The sequence below is a fragment of the Python bivittatus genome, unplaced genomic scaffold, assembly GCF_059951505.1.
Source record: "Python bivittatus isolate LINGU-HERP-01145 unplaced genomic scaffold, Pbiv_v1 ctg000080_np1212, whole genome shotgun sequence".
Classification (NCBI taxonomy): Eukaryota; Metazoa; Chordata; class Lepidosauria; order Squamata; family Pythonidae; genus Python; species Python bivittatus.
This window is the reverse complement of record NW_028277035.1, coordinates 35091172-35117596: the sequence shown is the minus strand read 5'-3', so window position 1 is coordinate 35117596 and position 26425 is coordinate 35091172. Positions and strand designations below refer to the sequence as shown.

At 39.1% G+C, this 26425-nt stretch overlaps 1 protein-coding gene across 2 annotated transcripts in view; it reads left to right on the top strand.

The window, feature by feature from the left end:
- Positions 1-26425, top strand: part of ADAMTS2 (ADAM metallopeptidase with thrombospondin type 1 motif 2) — a 270332-nt gene that overhangs the window by 207815 nt on the left and 36092 nt on the right. For both annotated transcript variants that reach the window (XM_088133820.1, XM_088133819.1), the window contains exons 7-10: positions 420-525; positions 3826-3969; positions 6678-6810; positions 10491-10604. In XM_088133820.1, the coding sequence (XP_087989946.1) occupies positions 420-525; positions 3826-3969; positions 6678-6810; positions 10491-10604 (497 nt within the window). The remainder of the gene's footprint in view (positions 1-419; positions 526-3825; positions 3970-6677; positions 6811-10490; positions 10605-26425) is intronic.

Sequence of the window (26425 nt, the reverse complement as noted above, 5' to 3'; positions counted from 1 at the left end):
AAAATATTTTTTATATAAACTTTCCCTAAAACATACCTTTGGTAAAGATTTTTCCTAAAAAGGACTCAGCTCATTACACGTTCATATTCAAAACAGTACAGTTTCCTGCGTGTGTATTTTGTCTGAACATGGCCTTCATATATCGATTCATTAGAATACAAGGAACTCTGAAATCTTTTGTGCACAAGGCTTATTCAAGCAAGTAAGTTCAAGTGAAGAGTGAATGAAATATATTCAAGTGAACAAATTTTAATCTGAGCACAGCATCCATTCACTGTAATGAATCACATTTTCCCTTTTGCATTTCTTTTTATTTAGGTAAGACTTCTGTTGCAAAGTCACTGGAGACTGGTGTTCTTAAATAGTTATTGGAGCTTCATTTTCTTTTCTTCATTAGAGTCTTACCTTCTCCCTAATAGGCTATGCTCCAGTTACTGGCATGTGTCATCCAGTTCGAAGCTGCACGCTTAATCATGAAGATGGCTTCTCCTCAGCATTTGTTGTAGCCCATGAAACTGGACATGTGTAAGTCACACTTCCATATACTTGCCATGATCCAGTGTATTATATGACTGGGGGGATGTGATTTCAGTCATTTCAGTGGAGAGAGTCAGCACTCACAAGCAAAGGGGTGCAGTTGCAGCCTGGCTTATTTCACTTAAATATACAGAGAGTCTTCTTCAGGAAGAAAAAAAATTGATTCATAGAGTCTTAGAATATAGGAGTTGGAATGGAACTTAAGTGTTGTCAAGGCCAACAGTTCAGGAATTCACTAAATTATATTTAACAGATGACCATCCATCCCCTGTTCGAAAACCTCCAGTGTTGAACAGTCCATAGCCCCTGCCCTCGCCGGGTTATGATTTAGGCATAAAATATAGTTTCCTATTTTTGTTGTCCATTATTGCTTTATGTGTGCTGTTTACTCTCATTACGTTTTAGTGAACTGATTTTCAAATAGCATCTAATCAAATCACGGGCATGATCCCTGGGGTTACAGCCTGGGTTTGCGGAAAGATTGTCACAGGGCTTAGAACCCTTCCTCCTCTTCTTCTTACTCATGAGTCGTATCTGAGGTAGGGAGAGCTCTATACACTGGACTTAATGTTCACAGGACTAGATTCTTACATAGATACAAATGATTCAAGCTCTGAAGTTCAGTAACTTTGCCCAGCCAAAATGGATGAGGTGATAATAGGGTGCCTTGGTGGCCCTATGCATGTGCACGGAGGTTGAGGAAAGAAACTGCTTTACTCAGTCCTGTAAAAATAACTCTCCAGTACTTGCTGACTTTTTCATGATCCACATTTGAATTCTTCTCCAGCCAACAATGGCATCATAAAATATTTTATTGTGGAGAAAGGAACAGAGTAGAGGTAAACCTTGCATTGTTGGAAGAAATGTGTTGTGTAGAAAATAGTTGTAACTTCTTTTTTTTTCTTTCTCACAAAGACACAGGATCACAACTGCACAAGGGAGAAAAGAGGGGTGTGAGTCCATCACTTCTGTCATATTCCTGATATTGTTTTCCATTTGGGAATATGAAGATTTGCAGCAGGGCACACTCTCTCCTTGTGAAGGCTCCCCCATATGTGTGTGTGTACACACACACACACACACATACACACACACACACATATACTTAATTCTGGAAAAGAAGGAAGCTAAATCAGTGTTTTTCAAACTTGGCAACTTTAAGATGCGTGGACTTCAATTCCCAGAATTCTGGGACTTGTTTGTGTGTGTGTTTGTGTAAAAGATTTATATGGCAGCCCTTCTTACACAACTTTGGGCAGCTCACAACAACACAATCGATGTCCACACATCTTAAAGTTGCCAAATTTGAAAAACATTGATCTAAATAGAGCTGGGAGCGTCCACAGATTGACCCTTGCTGCAGAAATTCTCTTCTGGTAATGGGAAGGAAGGGGAGCCACGGACTCACCCTATTTTCCCCCTTGTTTAACGATAATCAGGTAGCGGAGGGTAGGCTGTCTGGTAGGATACCAGTAATTATGGCAGTTTCCCCTCACACTGTGCTGCCCTCCTTTTCAAGAGGGTAGGCAGGGATGACCAGTGGCTTGTCTTTAAAACAGGTCTGCACTTGCATGCATAAGATTAAGCTCAATTCATGGCAAACTGCCAGGGTTTCGTAAAACCCTGTAGTTATGCTTTATGCAAAAAAGGGGTTGTTAAGCACTAAGCAGTAAGGAGTTGATGGACTCTGGTGGATCATATTTTGCAGGAATTGTATTTTTTTATTTGCTTGACGTGGAAAGGTCCTGTGATCGCAGCTTACCAAATTGCTTATCTTGCACAGTATTTACAGTATCTGCACAGTTCTTGAGAACCTGAACCTGACATTCTCAGGCAGGAAGTGTCTCATTTTTATTGTACTTTAGGGTTTGCTTTTTTGTTTTCTGAAATGAAAAAACTTCAGTGTCGCAAGAAGATAAAAACTCCCAGAAGTATATTTCTCTCAACACATTCTATTCTGTTTCCTGGGATAGCCACTAGGCACTGTTCTGTTTCTTATTTTATGAACTGGTTGCTTCCTGTCCTCTTAAAACCCTGATTTATTAGGATTCTTGAGATTGTACCTGTACATGATTTGTCCTCTTTTTCCTCAAGCATTTGCATTATTAATGTCTGAAAAGTGAAGTAAGCAGAACAAGGTAAAAAGGGAAGGGTCATTTCCCTGAAGGTCGGATGAAGTACAGTGGTACCTCTAGTTACGAACGCCCCTCCTTACGAATTTTTCAAGATACAACCAGCTCCGGCCCCAAAAATTTACCTTGACATGCAAACTCTGCCTCTACTTACGAACCGGATCCGCGGCCATTTTCCCTGCTGCCACGCGGTCGCGGCTTCCTGTGGGCGAGATCACGGTAGCAAGGAGACGTTCGGTGAGGCCTGTGGTGTGTTTTGCGGCGTTTGGAAGGTTTTTGTGGCGTTTGGAAGGTTTTTGAGGTTTAAAAATAAAATGCATATGTTTCAGAACTGTTTAGCCGTATTTACATTGAACCTTATGGAGGAAATTTACCTCGGGGTGCGACCAAATTCGGAGGGTGGATTAGCCGTATTTACATTGAATCTTATGGGGAAATTTGCCTCGTGGTGCGACCAAATTCGGAGGGCGGAACGGATTAACCGTATTTACATTGAACCTTATGGGAAACTTTACCTCGACTTGAGACCAATTTGAGTTGCAACCAGAGTCACGGAACGGATTAAGTTTGTAACTAGAGGTACCACTGTATTGCGTTGCCACAGATGTCAGCAATGTTAGGGTGCAAGAATTTATCTCCTAGAAGTCTCCATTAGAAATCACATTCAATTGATTTTGGGATGCATAACAAGGGAATTGATGGGCTGCCCTTACAGTCTTGGGCAGTTGGCCAGCACAGCATTTTTTTCATGGCTGCCCAACAAGCAAGAGAAGAGGCTACCATTGCAATATAAAAGCAGAGCAGTGAGTGGAGTAGATTGGGTGATAATAGCAATGAGGGTAAGTGGGACACTGGAAGGCGTCTTCATAAGGACATCTTCGACCACCTCCTGCTTCAGGAGCCAGGACATCATAATACCACTGAAGCTAACACTCCAAGTGTAGACGTGGATGGCAGACCAGTGGGAACTCCCAAGTTAGGTCTGGATCAAAGAAAATTAAGCCAGTCTTCCCTAGTCTCCTTATGTATAGACTCCACAAGACTTCACAGCAGAAGCCATGCTGGCCGCAGTAATCAGGGTGAGTGGGTGTGTCAAGTTTGGGAAGGTCCGAATAAACCCTGAACAAATGCTTTGTTCTGACATGTCTTCCTCTAGATTAGGCATGGAACATGATGGGCAAGGGAACAGATGTGGGGATGAAGTTCGGATGGGAAGTATAATGGCGCCGCTGGTCCAGGCTGCATTCCATCGCTTCCACTGGTCTCGCTGCAGCCAACAGGAGCTGAACCGATACCTGCAGTGAGTACAAGGATGGAGGAGAATCAGTTCTCAAGACTTGTATGACACCATTTCATAAGCTCTAAAGCATGGTGTTGAATCAGAAAAGTCTCCTGCTAGGAAAGTGGGGTGGGGGGGAGCATTTTAGTCAAAAAGTTAAAAAAAACTAATTAAATGTGTTATCCTGGACTCACTCACTTGTTTGAACAAAATGAGATGTACTTCTAAGTAACTGTTCATTGGATTGGTTTGTAAGGATGTACTGAGGCTATCTTGCAAGCAGTTACATCTTTATTTTTTCAGAATAAGCTGCTTCTCAGTTCTCTTTAATTTTTTTTTATCAAAAGGAGTTTCACTTAAAATACATAGGAATAAATATGTTTTTTTGTAAAATTCCAGGACATTTTGTTAAAGTTACATTTATTAAATAAAGAAATTCTGTCTTGGGGATTACTTTTTAAAAGAACATTGGCTAAAAAAAAGATCATTTGATGAATAAATGGTCTCTCTGAGAGCATGGTGCCCTCCTTCAGAGATGAAATAGAGATATGCCTTGAATACTGTGCAGGGTAACTGGGATTCTTATAATTGCCATCTCTCTTTTTGTGATTTCTAGGAGGGGTGTTTTTGAAAACTGATTATTGGGATATAAAACATATGGTGCTGCTTTTGATTCTGTAGCAGCAGATAGTGGTACCAAATGCTACCCATTTCACACTGGTGTCTGGAGCAAGGTTTTGTTGGCTGGTTTAAATAGAGATGAAATGAGTTGTTTCCACAGGTATGCTGAGCCCAGGACATTTAGTCCTTTAAAGATTGCAACCAATGTATTGAAATATGAACAGGCCAGAAAAGATTGCATATGTTCCTTATGGCTCTCCTGGTTGGTAAAGTGGCTGATGGATTCTGTACATTCCAGACTTTCTTCAAGACTAGATCAACATGCTTCAGATTATATTCAGGAGTAGACTACATCATACATAGATCACAGTACATTCAGTTGGCACATTTGACATTTTGCTAGCTCATCTTGGGTGTTCTTACAAAATAGCCAGCCACACAGTTTTGGAAAAACTGCTCCTTGCCACTCCCCCTAGTCCCCAAACACTCTTCCTCTAGTCCAGCTTCCCTTCGTCTTTGTTTCTAGCAAGAGTGCCCACTTAAACACTGCAGCCACTCATCAGAGAAGTCAGTGAGAACAAATTGATGCTAATTGAAACATGCATTGTTGACAGGAACAGGGACATGAAGGCACAGAGAATACATGTGTTCCTTCCTGGATCACATAAATCTTCTCCACAGCTTTGTTTTAGCTATTCTAGCTCTATATCCCCTATCAGAATAACTCTGCTAATGGTATGTTATGTTAGAGCTTCTGAATAGCTTTACTAGCAAATCTATAAGACTAGCAGCTTTCCTGGTGTTCCTTTAAAGCAACAAGGATCCAGATAAAGTGGAATTGCCATTGTCTCTTGAGAAAGCCTATGGCCTGTCAGCCAGCAAATTGTGGTCACAGAATCCTTGTTTCATCAAGTTGGAAGAAACCAGTTGGGTTTCATCGAGTTGGAAGAAACCAGTTGGGCCACTATGCCCAACCTTCTGCCCAGTGTAGGAATCCAGATGAAAACATCCTGGACTGTCCAAACTCTGCTTGAAGCCTTCCAGTTAAGGGGAGTTTACAGTCTGCTTTCATAACTGGTTTCATTGTTGAACAGTTAGGACATTTTTCTTAATATTTAATCAGAATTTACCATCTTGAAACTTATATCCATTCTTCTGTGCTGTGCCCACTAGAATGGTAGAGTAGAGAACAGGTCTTAGCTTTCTTCTGTGTGACTTTTCAGGTACCTGAAGAATGCTTTCCCTTACCTATTTAGTAGTGGGGGGGGCAGGAACTACACATCCAATGAGAGGAAGCCTAGGAAGAAAGTAGAAATGTAACCATGATGTGGATATTTACATGGTTGAGATGTCAATACTTCCAAAAGAACAGTCACTTTTGTGTTTAAATCTCCAAGACTCAGGCATGTAATCTGTGAAGCCTGGCAATTGCTCTTGTTAGATGACTGGATTGGTCATTGTTACTAAACTCTTACTTAAATAACATATGTTAGCATAATTTTTCAAATGGAAATATAATTACAGTTTTATTGCATCAAATATGCTCCATTGATCAAGCTTTTGTCTTTACGCTTATTTTTTTCCCACTGTTATCTTACTCTTCCAGTGAGCAACATGTAAAAAAAGGATATGAGAATAACACCATAAAACTGAAGAAAGGTTACAGACATAATGAGACTATTATAGCAATCAGTTTTATTTAAATGAAAATGCTTCTATTAATATGTCAGTCATTTTCACCAAACAGATGAATCTAATAACAACCAATAATAAGTTATTATGCAGAGGGAAATAGTTTCATCTCTATTTGTAGCAACTTATTTTTTAAAATTATTCTTCTTCTTTCCAGATGACTCCCCCAGGGTATTTATTATATAGAGAGTTTCCATGTAACTAAGGGGCATAACAGTGGACCAAATGCTGCTTGTCTCAGATGCTAATCTACTAGAGTGAATGCTGGGTTTGGTGTACCCTAGGTAGGAAGTATGCTTTCTGAACTCATTTCTGAGAAAGCATGACCTGGATTATGCTTGGAACAATCATGGACTGAAACTCACAATGCTCGAAACCTCTCACACTCCCATTTGTATGATTTGTGTCCATTGCAGTTCCTACGATTGTTTGCGCGATGATCCCTTTGACCATGACTGGCCCTCCCTTCCTCAGCTGCCAGGACTCCACTACTCCATGAACGAGCAGTGCCGCTTTGATTTTGGTTTGGGCTACATGATGTGCACAGCTGTGAGTATTTAATCAAACTCTGCTCTCCCTTGTCCAGGCTTTTGTAACTGTCCTGGAATAACTTTAAAAGGGAGCCTCAGAAGAAGGACAAAGTGGCTGACGGGCACACAGCAATGCCTACTGCCAAACTTTGAGATGTCTTGGAGAGTACTGTAAACATCCTGTTTATTAAGTACTAAGAATTACAATGCTATAATTTTATTAGAGGGTTTTGGAAATGGGATGTCTATGGAAAGAAGAGGATCTTATTACTGTGCCTTAATTCAGAGTTCCAGGCATTGGTGGCCTGAGGGTTTCTCTTCTGTCTTCTGTAGGGGGGTATTAGATGCGTGCCCTCAATGCCCTGTCATGGCTGTTTACAGATGCAGATGTTAATCCCTGCATGTACTGTCCAACATTTCCAAAGGCAGAAGGCTTCAATTATCTATGCCCAGCCTTCTTTCCCCCAAATCCTAAGAAATGTACAAAACAATAATTAAAGACACCTCCCAATTTAAAACACATAGAGACACACACAATCTGGAAGCTGCAATGCAACAATTGTCACGCATTTAAAACATTTTTGAAACAACAGCCAGAAATGGAACAAAAACAGCAAACTAAAACTACTGCTAAAAAGTAAGGTCCCTCAGATTCTAAAGGTTATTAGCAGCAAAGCAAGATGGTCGTCCATGGAAATGGTCGTCCAAAGCCAAAGTCTTTTGCTAAGATGATTTAAACTTAACACTACAGTATCTTATTCTAGCTCAGGGGCTTTTTGAGACTCACAGTGGTATCTAAAACACTGAAACAGAGCTTCTTTGCCCCCGACCCAATTGTAGCCAATCATCAGTATTGTAAGAGGAAGAGGAAGAAGACGACTTCTGCCAGTTCTGGCATGGAATTAATTTGATTTTCAGTGAATGGTAGCATCCAGATAAAGAGCACTCCCGATAAAATATACTGTATGGTTATATTAGGTCCAGAAAAAACATAGAAGTAATTTGTTGTGCCTTCTGTAGATTTGGAGCAATAATCTGACATTTCTGTGGGCAACTTCCCAGCCCAGCCTCCTTGATTATTCCTCTGTACTACATTAATTGTCTTAACTGAAATCTATGCTCCCTCAAAAATATGTGCAGTAGTTGCTCCCAGATATATGAACATTCATGTCTACAACTATGTATTTATGGAATAGAACTGAGAAGACCCTGCACTTGCAGATCCAGGATCCCCATTGGTCATGCCAACCTGTTGTCTTCATGCATCTACTTTACTCTTCCCAAAGAGATAGGGTTCTATCAAAGTGGTGTTCCCCTGCTGACATAAGACTCTTAATTCCAGTTTCTGGTTCAAAGATCCTTCCGTTAGAGAAAGGTCACCAGTTAGAGTCAAACCACTGTAATATACATAGCTTAATGTGGTTTATAATTGTTGTGGAAGATTACCTGCTGCCTGATTTCAAGGGGCAAATTAGTATAAAATTATACAGTGAACATATTTAACAATTTAATGGAATGGAGAAGTTGAAATGTTCCAGATTTTCATACTGAGCAGCTGGCACAAAAGGGCATTTTGTTAAATCTTATTGGAATCCCTTTCATCCTTGTGCACTGTACCCCTGTGGAAAAGACCAGTTAGATATTGATTTAAATTTCCCAACATTTGTATCAGTAACTGGGTTTACATTCCATGCTATATTGTAGTTGTTTGGTTTTGGCTTAGTATGTTGTGTGAATCCAAGGTTTACAACTTAGCATGTAATACAACCTGCCAATTATAGTCTATTCAATTAAAAATGGTTAAACAAAAAATGGTTCTGCATAAGATATGAACCAGATACTATTTATAGCAGAGAAGAAAATATATTAAAAATCAGTAAAGTACAAAATATATTGGATGTCAAGGTCCTTTTGTTACCAACATCTAAATTATCCTTGCACAATCCAGCACACTCCAGACCTGGTCATCCATCAAAGTGGAGCAAATGATGAAACATGTTTTGTGATATAAACTTCGCCCCTTTCATACCTGCATGGCAACATTGCATTCAAGTATGTAAAGGTGGAGCCTCATCAACTGCTCATGATGCATCTGTCATCGTTTTGATGAAAGTCACAAGTTTTAGCTCTTAGGGGAGTAGATAACAACTGTGAATATGAGCAAATAAAACTTAAAACTGCAGTACAGTATTGCTGTTGCTAACTGTCGTTTCCGTTTGATAGCACACACAATATTTTTTCAAACAAATTTACATTTGATTTTACATATTGCATAGGACAAATCAGTTTCATAAGTTTCAAATATGTGTTTTGAAATTTTGAACTACTTAAGATACTGCAGTCGTCAGGCACTTGGTAGAGATTTGTACCTTCCCCACCCATATGTATTCCCCACCCACATGTATTGACCAAGATGCTGTGGTCAATTTTATGTACAAGGAGAGTTAGAATTAAAACCATATCTGAGGTGATAAATTATGAACACTGTCTTCCACTGACTCTGAACAGAAGATTCTGTTGTGATTAGTAATCTTTGTTCCATTTGATCTTTTTTTTTTTTACACTCTCAGTATTTATAATGCTATTGTAATAGTCATGTCCAGTTTAAGCCTGTAGTTAGCAGTAAAATGTTCTGTATCCTCAAAACCATCAGTGTCTTCCTATCCTGATAAGGGTGGGTGGGTAGGTAAGTAGGTAGATAAGAAACATTACTTTTCTGGACTGTTCAACCCTCTCAAGGTAGATAATACATTTTCAAAACTCATAAAGCAAATTGATAATGGGAACAAACTGCAAAATTCACAAGAACAATAAACCACTCAATAAGAAGAGCCCAACTGAAATAACAGCAACATTTAAGCTACTATCTTAAAGTCTTGCAAAGGATGACCAAAAGTCACAAGCTTCTTCAGTTTTCTCCTTTAAAGATGAAGATAGAACTCTGTGCTCAGAATGTAAAGTATAATGTTGAAAACTTCTTTTCAACCATAGTAGAAGTTTCTGGAACAAATTCTTCCCAACTGTGGCAATTTAACATTTTGGAAAGAAGTAGAAAGATGGCCTGGGCTCTGCCATTTGAAACTGGATCAGATCCAAAGCTTTCCTATACCCATACCAGTTCCTAATTTACACCATCCCTGGAGGTGTGTAGGCTAGTTTCCTCTTGCTGGCTTCAGTGTAGGGAATATGCTGAAAAAGTGGAAATGGCATTCCTTCTTCATTTCAACCCTGCTAACAGGAATACAGCAGGACTGTAGTTGTTTCTGAAATAACAAGTAGGATTGCCTTTTTAAAATCACAGTAGAAAAGAATCAGTGCCAGATTAATCCAGATAATAACCTTTTTTTTTCACCCAGATCTGATCTTGAAGGGCTTAATAAATATTTAGTCAATGTGAGAGAAGAGCTTAGTGGATGGAGCCAAGACTAAGTTAATGATAGTTAGCATGATGATTATTTTCATGAGAAAATAATAATACATATTTCATACTTGAGTTGCCATTGATCCTTGAGCGTATGGCAACAGAATACTTTTAGATCTAAGTACCTGCTAGCATCCACCCTTTTTTCTGATCAGTCCTAACTGTCCTTTATATAAATTCAAGACTAGTCTCCAGTAATTTATTCTAATTGCCAACATAAATTTGGCTGCATACAAACATTCAAGAAACAATGTGTGATATCAATACTTTTTTTTTAGTTCCGCACCTTTGATCCTTGCAAACAGCTGTGGTGCAGTCATCCTGATAACCCCTATTTCTGCAAAACAAAGAAAGGACCTCCATTGGACGGAACGATGTGTGCTCCTGGAAAGGTAAGGATCTTTTATCTCAGGAAGAAAAAGAAAAAGAGAGAGTCCGATATTCTCTTCAGGTTTAATGTTATCTTTGGGAAGCTGAGTCCATCAGAAAGAGTTAAGAGATCAGGGAGTAAAAGGACCAGAGTGTAAGCGCCATTGAAACAAAAGTTTAAAGTATTTGTTTAATAATGTGTGTCTATCTGGGTAAACATGACAATAACTAAAAAATATGGAGTGCTGGCAATTAAGAGTTTAACATATCTAAAATGAATGTTATGAACTCCCAGAAGAATTGGAAGAACAATTTTTTTTTTTTAACTCCCTGATTTAATGGACCTTAGTTTACCAACTCTGGATGCATGGACAAAATTTGCTTCTCAGTATATGTAAAGTCTCATTCACCACTTTACACATGCATAAAGTCCTATTTGCCATGTTTTGCATGCACAAAGTGTCTAAAATCCCATTCAGCTTTATCAGCCATTTTGCTGTCATGAATAGCATTTCCCCATTATTAGTGCATTAAATCAAAGGAACTAAACGAAGGGGGTTTGATCATTTCCCCAGGTTGCAACTCAGGTCTTGGCATACAGGCTTTGAGGAATCTGTTGCTAGACCTGAATTTGCCCTCCTGAGGCTTCCCTTTCAGCAAAGACTCAGTGGATCTTACCTGTTTTTGCTCTCACCCAAATACCTTTCAATTTAATTGAATTGCCTACAGGCACAGTGAGAATGCAATCTGGTGGGGTGACTTGTTCTTCTCCCTGCCCTCGAAACTTGCTCCACAGGATCCTCAGCTCTGGAGCAAATTTGGGGCTCCACTGGGGGATGGCAGCAGAAGTGGAAATGAAGGTCCCATTGTGTTGGTTATAAAACAACCCTTTTATTAAACAATTTAACAAGAGTATTCCGAATACTTCTGAATTCTATAGCAAAGCTTTATTTTTTTCCCCACAAATACACCCATTAGCAGTCATGCAGACTAATAAAAAAGCCTCATGGTTTATTAAGATCTGCAAGAAGAAGAAATAAATAGAAGTAATGAGCCTAATAAAAGCAAAAATAGTAATGCAGCATTTCCTTTTGAGGGGAAATGTATTGTTATTGTACAGCACAAAATTATTATTTCAGATAACAATATCATGGTCCTTTTCAAAAATCTAAATATGCTGAAGAAGACACTATGAACATGCTGAATATCAGAGAATAAAGTATACAGAAACAATTTTGAATTGCTAGTGTAAGATCACCAATCTCATCTTGGAGGGCTTTTCGATCTTTCACATATGTGATTTCTTACACGCCTGAGTATGCATTTTTTATGATGTTATTAGCTGAGTAAATGGAGGGAAGGGGAGGAGAGGAGGGAAAATGAGAGAAGGAAGGCCCCTTCAAGAGGGAAAATTGAGATCCTCTTGCAAGTTTACCTTTCAGCTGGAGGATAATTAGAGTGATGATAACTTTCTTGCCTAATGCAAAGCAACTGTAGGTGGAAAATATGTGTTGATGGATGAGCTTCATTCATTCCCTAGCTCAGTCAGAAGGGGTTGGGGGGAAAGACCAAGCTAATTTTTTGGAAAATAACTCAGCTTATTATTCAAGCCAACTTTCTTTGCCCTCCAGAGGTTAACCAAGCCCCTACATTCATCTGGCTCCCCAGCTTATTCTTCCTACATTTACTCATCATTCTTTTCCTTGCTTTCCTTCTCATTTATCAAACTGGCATTCTGGTTCCAGTGACAGCAAGCCACTAAGAGTGGGAAAGTCTGTCTTTTTTCCTATCTTAATGATCAGAGCGATCATTGTAAAAGCCCCATGTAGTGCAGCACAAGTATACCAGGCAGTGCCTTACCCAAGTGGAATCTGCCTGTCTGGCCTGAACATGAGAGGAGCCCTGCTGAGAATTCCTCCCTCTCTCTCACCTACCTGTGTAAAAAAAAAAAAAAAGTACACAGGACATGGCATAGGCAACAGGCCTTCTCTGTGGAAGCCCTCACACTGTGAAACACACTTTTCCCACAAACACATTTGCTCCTACCTTCCTTGCATTTCTCATGCTGGCAAAAATTATATTTATTCCGACATGATGTAGTTGATTGTGGGTGTCCACTACAAGAATTTTTATGATTTCTCTGGGTTGTTTTTATTGTGGTTAGATTTATGTTTTGTGCTTTGAAGTTTACCACCCAGAGTCTGTAAGGATTGGGGCAGTCTAGAAATATTGTTAAATAAATATATTCCTGCCATGCTATTACACTTTTACAGTACCCTCAGGAACCAAATTACTGCTAGATACCAGTTCTAACAGTATATTCTTCTCATGTAACAATTGAATAAATCCTGATGGGAAATAAAATATTCCTCATTTTTTAAGAGAACGATTCCGACAATTGATATATAGAATGATATTTTCAATCAGATGTGATGGCAGGGCAAAAATGGAAGATAAATTGGCTCCAGGCCTTTTACCCTCCTGATCTGGATCTTGTGCGTGGAGTAGCTGCTTCACTGAAGCAAAGTACACAGCTTTCTTAAGCAGCTTGTCACCCTACTGGGAGCTCTGTCTGGTAATCATCACTTCTGAAGAAGTGCCTCACTGTGATGCAATTTGAAGATGGCTGCTGCAAATCCTGATCATTGCAGCCAGTTTTCAGTGCATCAGTCTGAGGGCATTCTCAGAGTGATAACCACAGGACCCCCAGCCTGTCAGGTGAAAGGAAATTGCCCATGATATAGTTGCTAGAGAAAGAACACATAAAAGGGAATGTGGGGTAGAAAGTATTTATGAAAATGGTGGAATCTTCTCTCTCCTCAGATGGTGGTCATCTTCAACCACTACAGAATGAAGTCTTTACAATCTGATACTCATACTTATGGAAGATGAACATACTTGTTTGTTTGTCTGTTTTGGTGGTACTATATCATTTCCATTATCAGAAAAAATGTGCTTCTCAATACCAGTTCCTGGGGGAAATGAAGAGGAGGGTCTGTGGTGCTCATATCTTGCTTTTGGATGCCTCATTAGTACTGGCCTGACCACTTTAGAAAGACTGTGCTAGACTCAGAGGGCCTTCTGGCTTCAGCCAACCTTGGTAAATTGCTACCCAGTAAATGGCTTTCCACACCTGCTGGTGGTCAGGAATCAAAGTGCATTTTAAGGTGGGATGTGTTCAAGGATGTTAATCAATTCCATTCTATGCAGCAAAAATATTTTATTAATAATGTAATGATCAATTATTATTAACCTGTAGAATCCTCTGATAGAGTAGCCTTCAGATGAACTTTCTGATATTGGTTAAAATAGCTTAGTTCTAAATTCTTAAGAAAAATATTATCAGAATAAGCTGAGCAGTAGTACTGCTTCTTCTTGCATTTTTGTTGTCCTTTCCTTTTTTCTGTTTTGTTTTGCTTTAAAGTTGTTTATCTTTGCACAGCTTTTTGAATATTTAAGGATTCTTGTGGTGCCTTCATCTCGTTCAGTTTCAATTTCTCTGCAGGTTTTCATGTGTTACCTGCTATAATTTATCTGCAAATGTTTCTATCATTTACATATTTACTTTTTAAAGCCTTTGTTTAAGCCTTTTAACCTTTATTTATATTTTAAGGCATATTAATAAACCCTATTTCTACCCCTAAACATAAATATTTAATCATGAGCCCATCAGTAAATATTTAAACATTTTGCTGTCAGGTGAGTTTTATATAGACCAACTAAGCTGGTGCGTGCTGATGGTCCAGTGGATTGGGGATGGAAGAACCATTAGGTTTCCTACCATCTTCCCATTGGACCAGTCTCCAGGAATTTCATTATCCCATATTGTTTTTTCTCTTTCAAAGAACAGAGTCTCTAGACTCAATTTTCTTCCACTCAATTACTGGAAATGCTTAGGTAAATTTCATGGGATTGCTTATGGTCTTACTAGCATTTAGCCTCACAGAGATCTATGCTTCACGATCAACCCAATTCTTCCTGAAATAGTTTTTAAGTAGAAGGAATAGAAAAGGTGGTTGAAGTTTAATATAATGAAATAAGCTTGAACATGCACTAAAATGTATGCTAATTGTAACGGCTTCTTTGGTATTTCAGCTACACAAGAAATTATGTAAACTAGTAACAGACAAGGACTACCTTAAGTTTATGGCAAATGGCAATAAGGTTGTTTCTATTTTTGTTTGTAGATCTGTATCAGATACATTGGCAAAGATCTACTTCTCACGAAAGTAATACATTCTTTTCTAGATTATACCATTTCAGATTGAAGGGTGACAACTTACTACATTTGAGTGAACTTTCTTATGAAATAGTTCCTTGCATACCAAAAACTGTTATGTCAGGACAAATGGTTAAATTAGATTTGTTTTGTATCTGACCTCTGGTCTTTTTGTAGTAAGACTTAGGTTTCATTTGGTACACCAGAATCACAGCTTTTTTCCACTTCAGTGAGAAATAGTCCAAGTAAGCTATTTTGACCAACCAATTTGAGTAGTTTGCTGACAAATAAAAAGCTTTGAAGCAAGAGTTCTCAAACTTTCTAGTCATATATTCCACAGAGGAAATGAGAGCCCAGTCACAGAACAGCAGTGGGAGCAGGAGGACAGTTATAATGGGAAGAAACACAATCCAATTTGATGTGGAGAAGAAAAGTAATTCATTGTTCTTAACAAAAAAACAACCTTTTAAACTCACTCCCTCTCATCTTCAAACAATTTGCCTATAAACTCCTTTATCATCCAATGGGAGACAAATGTCGAAAGCCAATACTGTAGTGGCTTTGGACATATAGTTGAGAAATGCTCTTCTAAAGGATTTTTCAAACATTTTTTAATTAACAGGATCTCATTCAATGGATTGAATGAGAGAATTTGATTGACAGAGATTGAAAGAGCCAGTTTGGCGTAGTGGTGCTGGCCTAGAAACCAGGAGACTCTGAGTTCTAGGCCTCCCTTAGGCATGAAAGCTGATGGGTGACTTTGGGCCAGTCTGTCTCAGCCCAACTCACCTCACAGGGAAAATAGGAAGAGGAAGGAATATTAGGTATGTTTGCCACCTTGAGTTTTACATATATATATAAAAGATGGGATGAAAATCTAATAATAGTCATTCTTTTTATAATAGGATCAACTCTAAGGCTTCCATTCCTATCTCTGTTGGCTGGTACCAGTACTATTACTTGATATTCCTTTTTACAAGTGAAATCAAATGAGTTTCATTCTTGGACCATTTTATTCTTTAAAAAAATACACAGAGAGAGAGGCTGTAATCTTATGTAAACAGAAGAGTAATCAAAAAGCATATTATTGCTAAAAATGGTCCCATTGCCTTGATAGGGAGATGGTCCTGTTGCCTTGATAGGGAGACCACCATCTCTCCCGAGCCATAAAGGAACTCTTTTGTTTTGAACAGGATTCCATAGTGCAGTAAATAACAAACATGCTTTAGACATAGTTGCCAGACCCAAACATTAATTCTGTCTTTGCTGTACCCTTCTTGTTAATCTAAGTGTTCCTTCAGCTATTACATCAGTCTCGGTAAATAGTGATAGAAACCAAACCATTCATATTTAACTATCCGGAATGTTTATAAAACCAGATCCTATCTCCCTCCGTTAAGTTCATATAAGAAACAAATAGCTCTCAGCTTCAACTTTGTCAGATGTTTTGCTTGGAACAATGTTAGAGAAACAGAACAGAATGATAATCAATTAAAGATGTGAGTTCAGAAAAACCCATTCCCCCTCTCCCATCTCCAGGCGTGTAGTTATTGTGATTTCATATCCCTATTCCCAGTGCCCTTTAGTAAAATGCAAGCCAATCTGAGCATGGTTGATGTGTTAGGAAAATACCTTGGATTAGCAACAGCTGAGGAAATTAAGTGCCAGAAATGGTTTCAATGCTGGTTTTGTTTAGTTAGCTTAGGTTGCGGAAGTGTTCGCTGAATGCTTCCCACCCATAAATTCTGGAATGGAGTAACTGAACTCCATATTTAAAACTATCAGCAGTCAAATGCTGTAAATAATGGAGATAAAAATTCTCCATGGAAGAATGGAATGATTTGGCCTGAAGACTTCCCTAAGATTATGGGAAAGGGAGGTTTGTTTATCTACTGTGGGTGCTCTTCTCTGTCACTATTTCTTTGTTTGTTTGTTTGTCAGGTTTATATGGCCACCCATCTCACAGACAAGTGACTTTGGGTGGTGTACAACAAAGCTAAAAAAAAATTGTACAAACAAGTACTAATATTATTATTATTATTAATAGTACTATGCTGAAGCTAAGGTGATTTCAGCAGCAGCTGGATCATCTTGGCTGACCAGAGGATCCTATGATGTGGCTGGGTAACATCTGGCCAGAAAATCTAATGCTTTTGGAATGTAGATATTTCTGGAGAGGCTGACTGTAGAAGAATTAATATATACTCGAGATATAGGGCAAATCCAAACAACCTTTTTGCCCTGACCTGAGGACAGCAGTCTATTTCAGAAGGATATGTCCACATGCTACCACCTGCATCTCATTGTCAGCCTGCTGAATGCTTTAGGTGCTCCACTGGAAGTGGTGTTTTGCCTCTTCTCCCACCTCCAGATGTTGCATTCAGGCAATACGGGATATGTTGATGCCCACTGGGGAGATGCTTCACATGTTGCATTTCACGGTGGCAAATTTGTGGCTATGTTTGGTTCTGCTTCTTTCCTCTGGGACTCTCCCCTTCCACCCAGTCCCTGACTCCCATCTCTTAGTCCTCTTAATGGCTGAGAGGAAGACCAGAACTGGTTGTTTTCTTTTCCAATGGGAAGCCCTGAAATTGACTAGTCAGTGCCTGGGTAAACCCATGTCATTGGAAGTGTACTTTAATCTATTGTATTTCTGTATCCTGCCCTGGCTCCTCACTTCCACTCCTCACTTCATGCTCACAATAGAGCTTACAGCTCCCACATTGCTCCTCACAGCTGAATCCCATTCTTGAATTCCAGCTCCAACAACACTTACCCACAGCAGGGCAAAGCTGAATGACCATTAGATACAATCCCCCAGCTCTTTGCTGCCACTTAGTGGTAGATTCATTAAACAGTCAACCACTTGACCCATAGTTCAAAAGTTCAAAAGAAGTACAATGGACTGGCAGCACAAGGGGGGAAAATGCACTGCATGGAACAGCTAGAGTGTTGTCCATGCCAATTGGAGGAGGCTTTTCATGTGGTGGGCCGTGGTGGGCAGAAGTGGAATGTCAGCTGAGGGAACCACTATCATAGCCTGTAAAAAGTTGTATGTAAAAGCTGTATGACAGCAGTGCCGCACAGACCTATTCCGGAGGCATGGGGCGTGCTGTGAGGGCAGCGAGATTTAGGACAGTATCATCTCCTGACAGCTCCTGATAAGAACAGAGGATGGCAAAGCATTGTGTGGATGTGACCACAGCACGGCAACAGACAACAAGTGGGGAAGATGCAGCATTAGAAGGTCAACATGAAAGGAAGAAGCAGGAACACATGTCTTATGCTTGTTCCCTTTTCTGTATCTTATTCCTGAACAGTGTCTAGTTTACCAATCCTTTTTTTTTTTGGTTTTGTGGAAAGGACGACTAATTGCCTGATCAGTCCAAGATAATACTGACAAATTTGGGCGTGGGGTGGGGGAAGAGGGCCAATCTGGCATGTATAACAAGAAAAAAGTGGGAAGGTAGTCTTACCCAGTTGTCAAAGTATTTGTTATGTTTTTCAGCACACTTTCAAAATGTGGGTAGAGGGCTGTTGCTGTGGTTGGTAAATTTCCACTTGCCTCTGCAGACTTCCTCTCAGCCAGAGTGCCACTACTGAGTGTTTGTATCCTGAGTGATGGTTGGGACAGGCTAGGAATTCTGATCGTACACTATGTACCTCTCTGCCAAGCAACTTTTCTAGTTGAACTGATGATACGGAATAAGGTCTCATAGCCAGGAGTCTCAACACTGTGATTCTGTGGGACCTCCTGTAGCTGTTCAGCTGTCAAGATTTCCTGGATACCATGGATACCATTTTTCAGTTGGACAGGAAGATTATTGAAAAAAGCCCGGAGTGTTAACATCTGTACAAGTAGTCCTCATTTAGTGACCACAATTGGGACTGGCAACTCGGTCATTAAGCAAAGTGATTGCTAAGTGAGACTGCAACTGTGCTTATGATCTTACTACAAAGTAAAAGTTTTCTTTTGCTTTACAGACCTGCAAAGATTGTAAATGCGAGGATTGGTTGAGAGCTCTTTGCACCAAAGTCAAATTCCTTGAAAGTTTACATACTTGGCCAATAAAGTATTCTATTCTATTCTATTCTATTCTATTCTATTCTATTCTATTCTATTCTATTCTATTCTATTCTATTCTATTCAACTGTGAATGGTCACTAAATGAGGCAGTTACTAAATAAGGACTACCTGTACCTTTTCCATTGTTGCATCTCTTCCTGTTAATATTTAGATTTTCAGTATTATTTCCTTTTCAAGGGTGGTGTCCTATTAAATTTTTCCACTCCCAAAGGTTAATAATCCTAATAATTTCCAGAGAACTCTACTGGCTTTTTCAGTTGGCATGGTTGATGCTTCTGTCCTTACGAGACCTTGAGTTGATCTGGGCAGTTGATACAATCATTCCCAAGGACCTTCTAGTCTTTGGCAGAGCCAAATTTGCCTCTTGGAACTGAGGGCTAGGATGCAAGCAGGATGACAGTAGAAATGTAGCGCTAGTGTTGAATCCTGTCAGATGCAAGACAGCTTTCATTATTGAGCCTATTCCAACATAGAACTACTGCAGTTAGTGAGGGAGTAAGATATATTGTATTCTGATCCTGAGTGGTAATGTATTATGACTTTGATGGCTTGCCATAACCAAGTTTCAAGGCACTTTGAAAATAAAATTGCGTACATCTACCAAAGTAAATTGTGTACTTTGTAGTGCAGTTCCATTAATGGACATACCGAGAGCAGTATTAGAATTACTGGGGGGAGGGTGCTAAGGCCTGAGGATGCAGACAAGAACCTTCAGCTGCTTTCATGTTTGATTTTTCTCCATCTTAGCTTGTAACATCTAAGAAGGGCTATTTCCCCACTAGTTATTTACAGCACTGTAGAGGGTAACTGAGCCATAGTTATGGTGATATAAAGCCTATCTTCAGTCTGACATATTAGCCCAGCAATAGCTGGAGGATGCTGTAAATCGCTGTTGAGGAAATGGTCAAGGAGAGAATAGCCGGTTGAGTCAAAGAGATTCTGTTTTGCTCCTTGAGAAGGAGGTAGCAATCAGGCTCTTACTGGAGAAATTTAACCTTAATCCAGAAGCGCAGGTTACTTACTGGCTGATTTTTAGCATCTTTTTCTTAGGCAAAGTGCTCAGCCAAGTAATTGCCAACTAACACTGTGATGAATTTGATTTCCTAAATCCATCTCACTCTGGCTAAAGACCTGATTTGGGAACGACATTTTCTTCACTTTCTTCTCACTTCTTTTGGAGAAGTGAGCTCTGCCATCAGAGAAATGGAGAAGAAAATCTTTTGATTTTCTAAGACCTCTTAATCTTCTCAGCTAGAGATACTCCTTTTAACAGCCTTAACAGCTTCATTGGATAAATTATAAGTGCCTGGTCTGTGATGGAATGGTATTATATGTATTGGTCTCCTTTACATATTTTTTCTGTTATTTTTTAATTTTTATTTCAATGTAATTGCCAAATATTGGGTATATTAAAAAATACAGTGTAAAAAGACAAGATAGAATATATATAAGAGAATGATTGGGGGTGGGGGTGGGCGTTCCTATTAGTGTTCGTATAGTTTTTTAAAGTAAAGTAAATCAACTATTAAAAAGAAGAAAACAATTTTGCCCTTTTTATTTTGATTCACAGTGTGAATATTTCCTAAAAAGTGTACATCTCAGAATTGGTCCTTTATCTGTTCTTTTACATTTAATCCTACTGAGATACTATCATATTCAATTTTCACAAATCTTGTGACAATGTGCCTTTAAACAGCATGAAATTATGATGCCTTTGCATCAGCTGGAATAACTTTCTGTGCCTTTACACAACCTTTTGTGCAGCCAGTGGCTAATTGTGTACAACCCTAACTGTGCAGTCTTACCTCCATCTTCTTTGGAGTAAGCCCAATGTTGACTTCAATTGGGCTCTTAGTATAAAAGTTCAGTCTTCGTGAAATGTTGCTTCCATTGGCATGTTTTTCTCAGAAAGAAATGAGAACATTTCTTTTGCAGGTAAAGGAACAATTTGACTGTTGTATCTCTCAGTTACTCTCAGAATAGACAGCTGTGTGCCTCAAGCTTTGGACCATTTCACATATTGCAATGAAGCACACCTGGTCTTACCACATACGTAAGGTCAGTTCATTGAAAAGTGTATCTTAATAATGTGGTGCTCTTTTGTTGTCACATTCACGTGCCCCATACAGGTGTTTGTTTATACCATATTAGATTTTAGAAATATGGAATATTCAGTCAAATCCAGCTTTAAATTAAGACTGAGCCAGAAAGATTCTGGAGTTATCCTCTTAAAAATGAGGATCTTCCAAAATGGGTTGAATTAATCTAAATCCTCCTGAAGCATTGCTAGCAATTTGTAAATTCAGAGGATTGGACAGAGCATTAAGCCTGTCTGCACAACTCAATAACATTTCTCATTATGCTCTTCATATAAATAAAATATCACTGGATGCAGTTTTGCACCTGGCATTCTACCTTTTAATTGCAGATAATTGTTTTACCATCACTCTGTCATAATGTTTTAAGGGATGGACCCAGAGTTATGTGTCACTGATTCCCTTCATTATTTAATTACTCTTTGCTATTCCATAACCTGTATGAGTTTGCCAAAACCCACAAAAGTTTTGGCCTGTAAGGAACATATTTTGCTTGTCTGTGCTTCCTAAACTTTTCCTTCTGTACCAATCTGTTACCTAATTTTTTCCTTCATTTCTTTTGCACGAACACATGGCAGTTATCAAATAGGGAAAAGTATTGGGAGAGAAGAAATGAGGAAAATGTTAGTTGTGAATTTCACAACTGAAGTCAAGCTCATGATCATCAAAGGAGGCTTCTTTTAAGTTCAGGATCTAAAACTACCTTACCTTCACCCTCGCAGGAACTATTTTGAGTTGTGTTGGGAGGGGTAAGGTTAAGGGTGAGCTCAATCCGTAATCCATCCAACATTTGATTCATTACAGAAGAAAGGAACTGTGGCCAGAGGCAAAGGAATAGAATGATTCTTTGCTCTCTTCTACACCGTATTTCTATGTGGATTCCTATGTACCCTTTTAGTTTTATTTCTCCTCATAATAGTTAAAGAATTAAATATAAGGATACCATAAAGGAAATTAAACAAGGGTTTGTTGTTGTTGTTTTTTGCCAAAGGCAATCTGCACAGTCCAGATGATTTCCCTCTGAGAAAGCTGACCTCAGCTTCTCCCAGACATGAAACAGATGGATAAATATGTGTTGTGTTAGTCACCACAGACACAGATCTTGGAATATCAGACAGAAATTTCATAGGTTTCCACAGCCTTTTTTGACAGGTTTCATATGCAATCATTCTTTGCAGTTTAAGCAAATGCAGTGGGATGGACTAGACTAGTCAGTGCATAGCTATGTCATGAAAAGACAGAGAAATATTACCTCTTTGCAAACAGGATTTGACCACAACATTAAAGATCTGAAAATGTTAAAACCTGGAATGGAAGAGAATTTCAGAGATTTCCCAGCAGACATTAATTACATTAGGTAGGCTGGAATTTATTTCAGTAAGATAAATCATTTAAACTTTTTAATCCTGTCCCCATATGCATTTGTAGTGTAACAGCATTCTCAGACCAGCCCATTACACAAATGGATCTGTTTATGTTAAGAAATAATCTGAGAGAGTCCAGTTTATATCAGTCATAATGTGAAAAGATTATTCAGCATTCTTGGCTACCTATTACCTGGTGCTGTTAAGCAACAGAAAGATCTAGTGTACAATTACTAGCCACATGAAGTCCAATTTGCATGATCCTCAGCAATCGTGTGATAATTTGGCATACCTACAACTGCCATTCATTATATATGACTGATTCCGATGTAAAAAATAGGAACCATGACAATAGGGTTTTAATTTAATTCAATTCACTTGATAGATTTATCCCCACTATGCATTATAAAAGTGTCTCCACTGAAATGTAAATGTTGCCGCCAAGTGTTGCCTTCCTTGTTCTATGCTGGTTTCAAAAGTCAGGATCCTATTCACACCATTTGGTGAAGCAATTCAAATAGGAAACATCTTCACCTAACAACATTGTTCTTCCTTTTTTCAGTCCAAGGCTGGGGAAACAGAATGGATGTTTTTGTAAATAGGAAATCAGGGAACTTTGTTCTTTTTACTCTGTTGCTGTATGAAATCAGGTTCCTTTGAAAATTTTGTATGGCATTATCTCCAGCACTACTGATAGTCCCCTTGACAGTCATAGGGCATAATTGTCTGTTGCCTTAACTGTTCTGCTGCCTTGTTACTGCTTTACTATCCTGGACCTTTGGTTGAATTTTTAAACTTTGGTAGCTTTTATAGTAACAAAGGTACCTATCTGCCTCTCTTATTTACACACATACATTATAGTTGTTTGAAAATTTTTAAAAAGTCTATGAAAAGAGGATCTACTTAAGAAAAATAAATAAATGCCTAGATCCAAACAGTATCCCTTTGAAAGTTCTTAAAGAATTCAAATGTGAACCTGAAAAAATATACAACTTTTCTTTAAGATTGCAGTCTGTTCTCAAAGACTCCAATAAATAACAGAACTCTGATTTTTAATGAATGATCCATCTGTTACATTTCTTGATGACCACAAGGAGGCACTGTGTGATTGGTTTCATCCTGTATTGCAGGGGCCCTCAAACTTTTTAAATAGGGGGCCAGTTCATGGTCCCTCAGAATGTTGGGGGGGCAGACTATAGTTTGAGGAGAGGAGGAGAGCCACCGGACCCGGCATACCTGTCATGTAGAATAGTCCGGCTCTGCGATCTCTCTCCTCGTGCATCGCCTGCAGCTCCCGACACAGCCCTGACACTTCCACTTCTGACAGACAGCGGCGGCAGCCAATCAGGTGGGCAGGCTGGATAAATGACCCTGGCGGGCCGTATCCAGCCCGCGGGCCGTACTTTGAGAACCCCTGCTGTATTGGGACTCATCAGGCACAGGTAGCCTCTATTTTATTAGATCATATATATGTGTTCAACTCTTTACTAGGAATTGAATCCACAGGCTTTCACACTTGATGACTATGTTACAGTGCATTTAGCTTTAGAGCTATCTTGGCCTGGTTTTCAGTAGTTTGTAGAAAGGAATGCCTTTCTTTTTCTCTGTATGCTGACAGACTAGAAAGCTTATGGTTATACATCTTGTCATTATTATTGCTGGGCCTCATACTAGAGGTCTTGAGACCTCCCAGCCAAGGGGTGAGTGGGTGTGTTATAGCTTTACAAGTTGTTATTTGCTATTGGCCACTAGGAGGCTTCATCCTATACTGGAACTCATCAGAGCACACAGAGAAAAAGGAAAGTGTATCTCCATAGCATCTAATGATCTATCTACCAGAATGATATATATAGTCTTCTCTTCAGCTCTCAGTGTAGAAAGATACTACTAGTAAGAGTAGAGTAGTAAGGCATATGTTGCTATGAAAAATGAGCTAGATATTGGAAAACTTCAAAAAGACACCACAGATAGTCCTCAGCTTATGGCCATTCATTTAATGACTGTTCAAAGTTACGGTGGCACTGAAAAAAGTGACTTACAACCAGTCCTTGTACTTATGACCATCACAGCATCTCCATGGTCATGTGATCAAAATTCAGGCACTTGGTAACCAGCATGTATTTATGACAATTGCAGCATCCCAGGGTCATGTGATTGCCATTTGTGACCTTCCTAGGTGATTTCCAACATGCAAAGTCAATGGGGGAAGCTGGATTCACTTAACAACTGTGGCAAAAACAGTTGTAAAATTGGGCACAACTCACTTAACGACCACATCACTTAGCGATAGAAGTTCCAACTACTTGTACAGCTATTAGATTAGATTTGGCAGATGCCCAGTATTGGAATAGAAGAAATAATGTAAAAGTTAAATGCATCAGAGCAAGTTCAGAAAAGACCAATTTAACTGGATATTTCATCTTCAAAATTAATGACCTCATGATGGACTTGTAGCTTTCAGACAAAGATGCAGAATATGCCCATAGAGTTTTTTCTTCTAGGCTCACTTTGCAAAAGACAAGAAATGTCATAATAAGCTTTGAAAAGGTTCGTGTGAGAGACAAAATTTGTCTAGACCAAGCCAGCTCTCTTGAGGCTGGAAAGAAAGGCTCTCTCACCAGGCTAGAAAGCAGGAGATGGTGAGTTCTAGTCCCCCGTTAGGCATGAAAGCCGGCTGGGTGACTTTGGGCCAATTGCTCTCTCTCAGCCCAACTCACCTCACAGGTTGTTGTGGGGAAAATAGGAGCAGGAAGGAGCAATAGGTATGTTCGCCACCTTGAGTTATTTATAAAAATAATAAAGGCAAGATTAAAAAAAAATCTTTAAAAAATTGCACAAAGAGTTTGTGAGCTCAATGAGATAAACTGAGATGAAGATAAGGTGTTATTTTTTAAAAAGATATTAGTCCTGCTATGTTATGGAGAAGGAAAGCATTTAATCAACTTACTGAACAATTATTAAAATGACAGTACAAATGACAGTTTCCTTTTAAATTAATTTTATTTATTTATTTGTTTAATTAAATAATTAATTAATTAATTTATATGCTGCCCATCTCCCCCAGAGGGTGACTCTGGGCGGCTTACAATTAAAAACCAAGACAACAAAACATTAAAAATATAAATACCCTCTGATTAAAACACAAATAACAAATCTATAAAAACAATATGCAAATCAAGAGGATGGGGGAAGCAGTATCAATCATTCCACGAGCCAGCTCCAGCAATGTGAGTCCCCATCAGGCCCCCAGGCCATCTGGCATAGCCATGTTTTTACACCTTTTCAGAAGGCCAGGAGAGTGGGGGCAGCCCTCACCTCAGCTGGCAAACTGTTCCACAGGGCAGGGACCACGGCAGAAAAGGCCCTCTTCCTAGACCCCACCAGCCGAAATTCCTTGACTGGTGGGGCCCGCAACATGCCCCTTCTGCCGGACTGAGTGGGGCGGGCAGATATAACCAGGGCAAGTTTATATTTAAACTAAGGAGGAGAGACTATCTCAACTCTTCATGAGATGAACCAAGTATGAACAGAGCTAAGGAACACTCCTTGAATGACTAACAGAGGAGGACCTCGGACATCTAGAGGACTGTTGTAACTCTTTAAGAAGAGAAAATAAAAGGACCCTTGGTAGTTGAGGAAATGTGAGAATCCTAAGTGATACAGAAGTACTTAATATTAGTTAAGAGTTAAAGGAGAAAAAAATAAGGGGAATGGCTACAGTAAGTAATTTGTAAATGTTGGTATAGATATACAGTTGGCTTGAAAGGGGGAGACTTGAGCCCAACATTGTACCATTAGACCAAACAGAAGAGTTATTTTATCCTCTGAATAGGATAATATGAATTGATATGAATTCATCATGTATAGTCTAAGATGGTTAGCAGGGTTAAAATGGCATGGGTTGAATGGCTTAGGAGATGTGGTCAAGGTGGGGTAGCGAAAAAAAAAGTTAATCAGAAAATAATTCCCAGAGCGTTTATTGATTCAGTTTGCAAATGTATTTCCTTATGTGATAACTGTGTTTTCATAGTTGATTATTGCAATTTATACTTTCATTAAGCAAGACAGGAACAGCAGA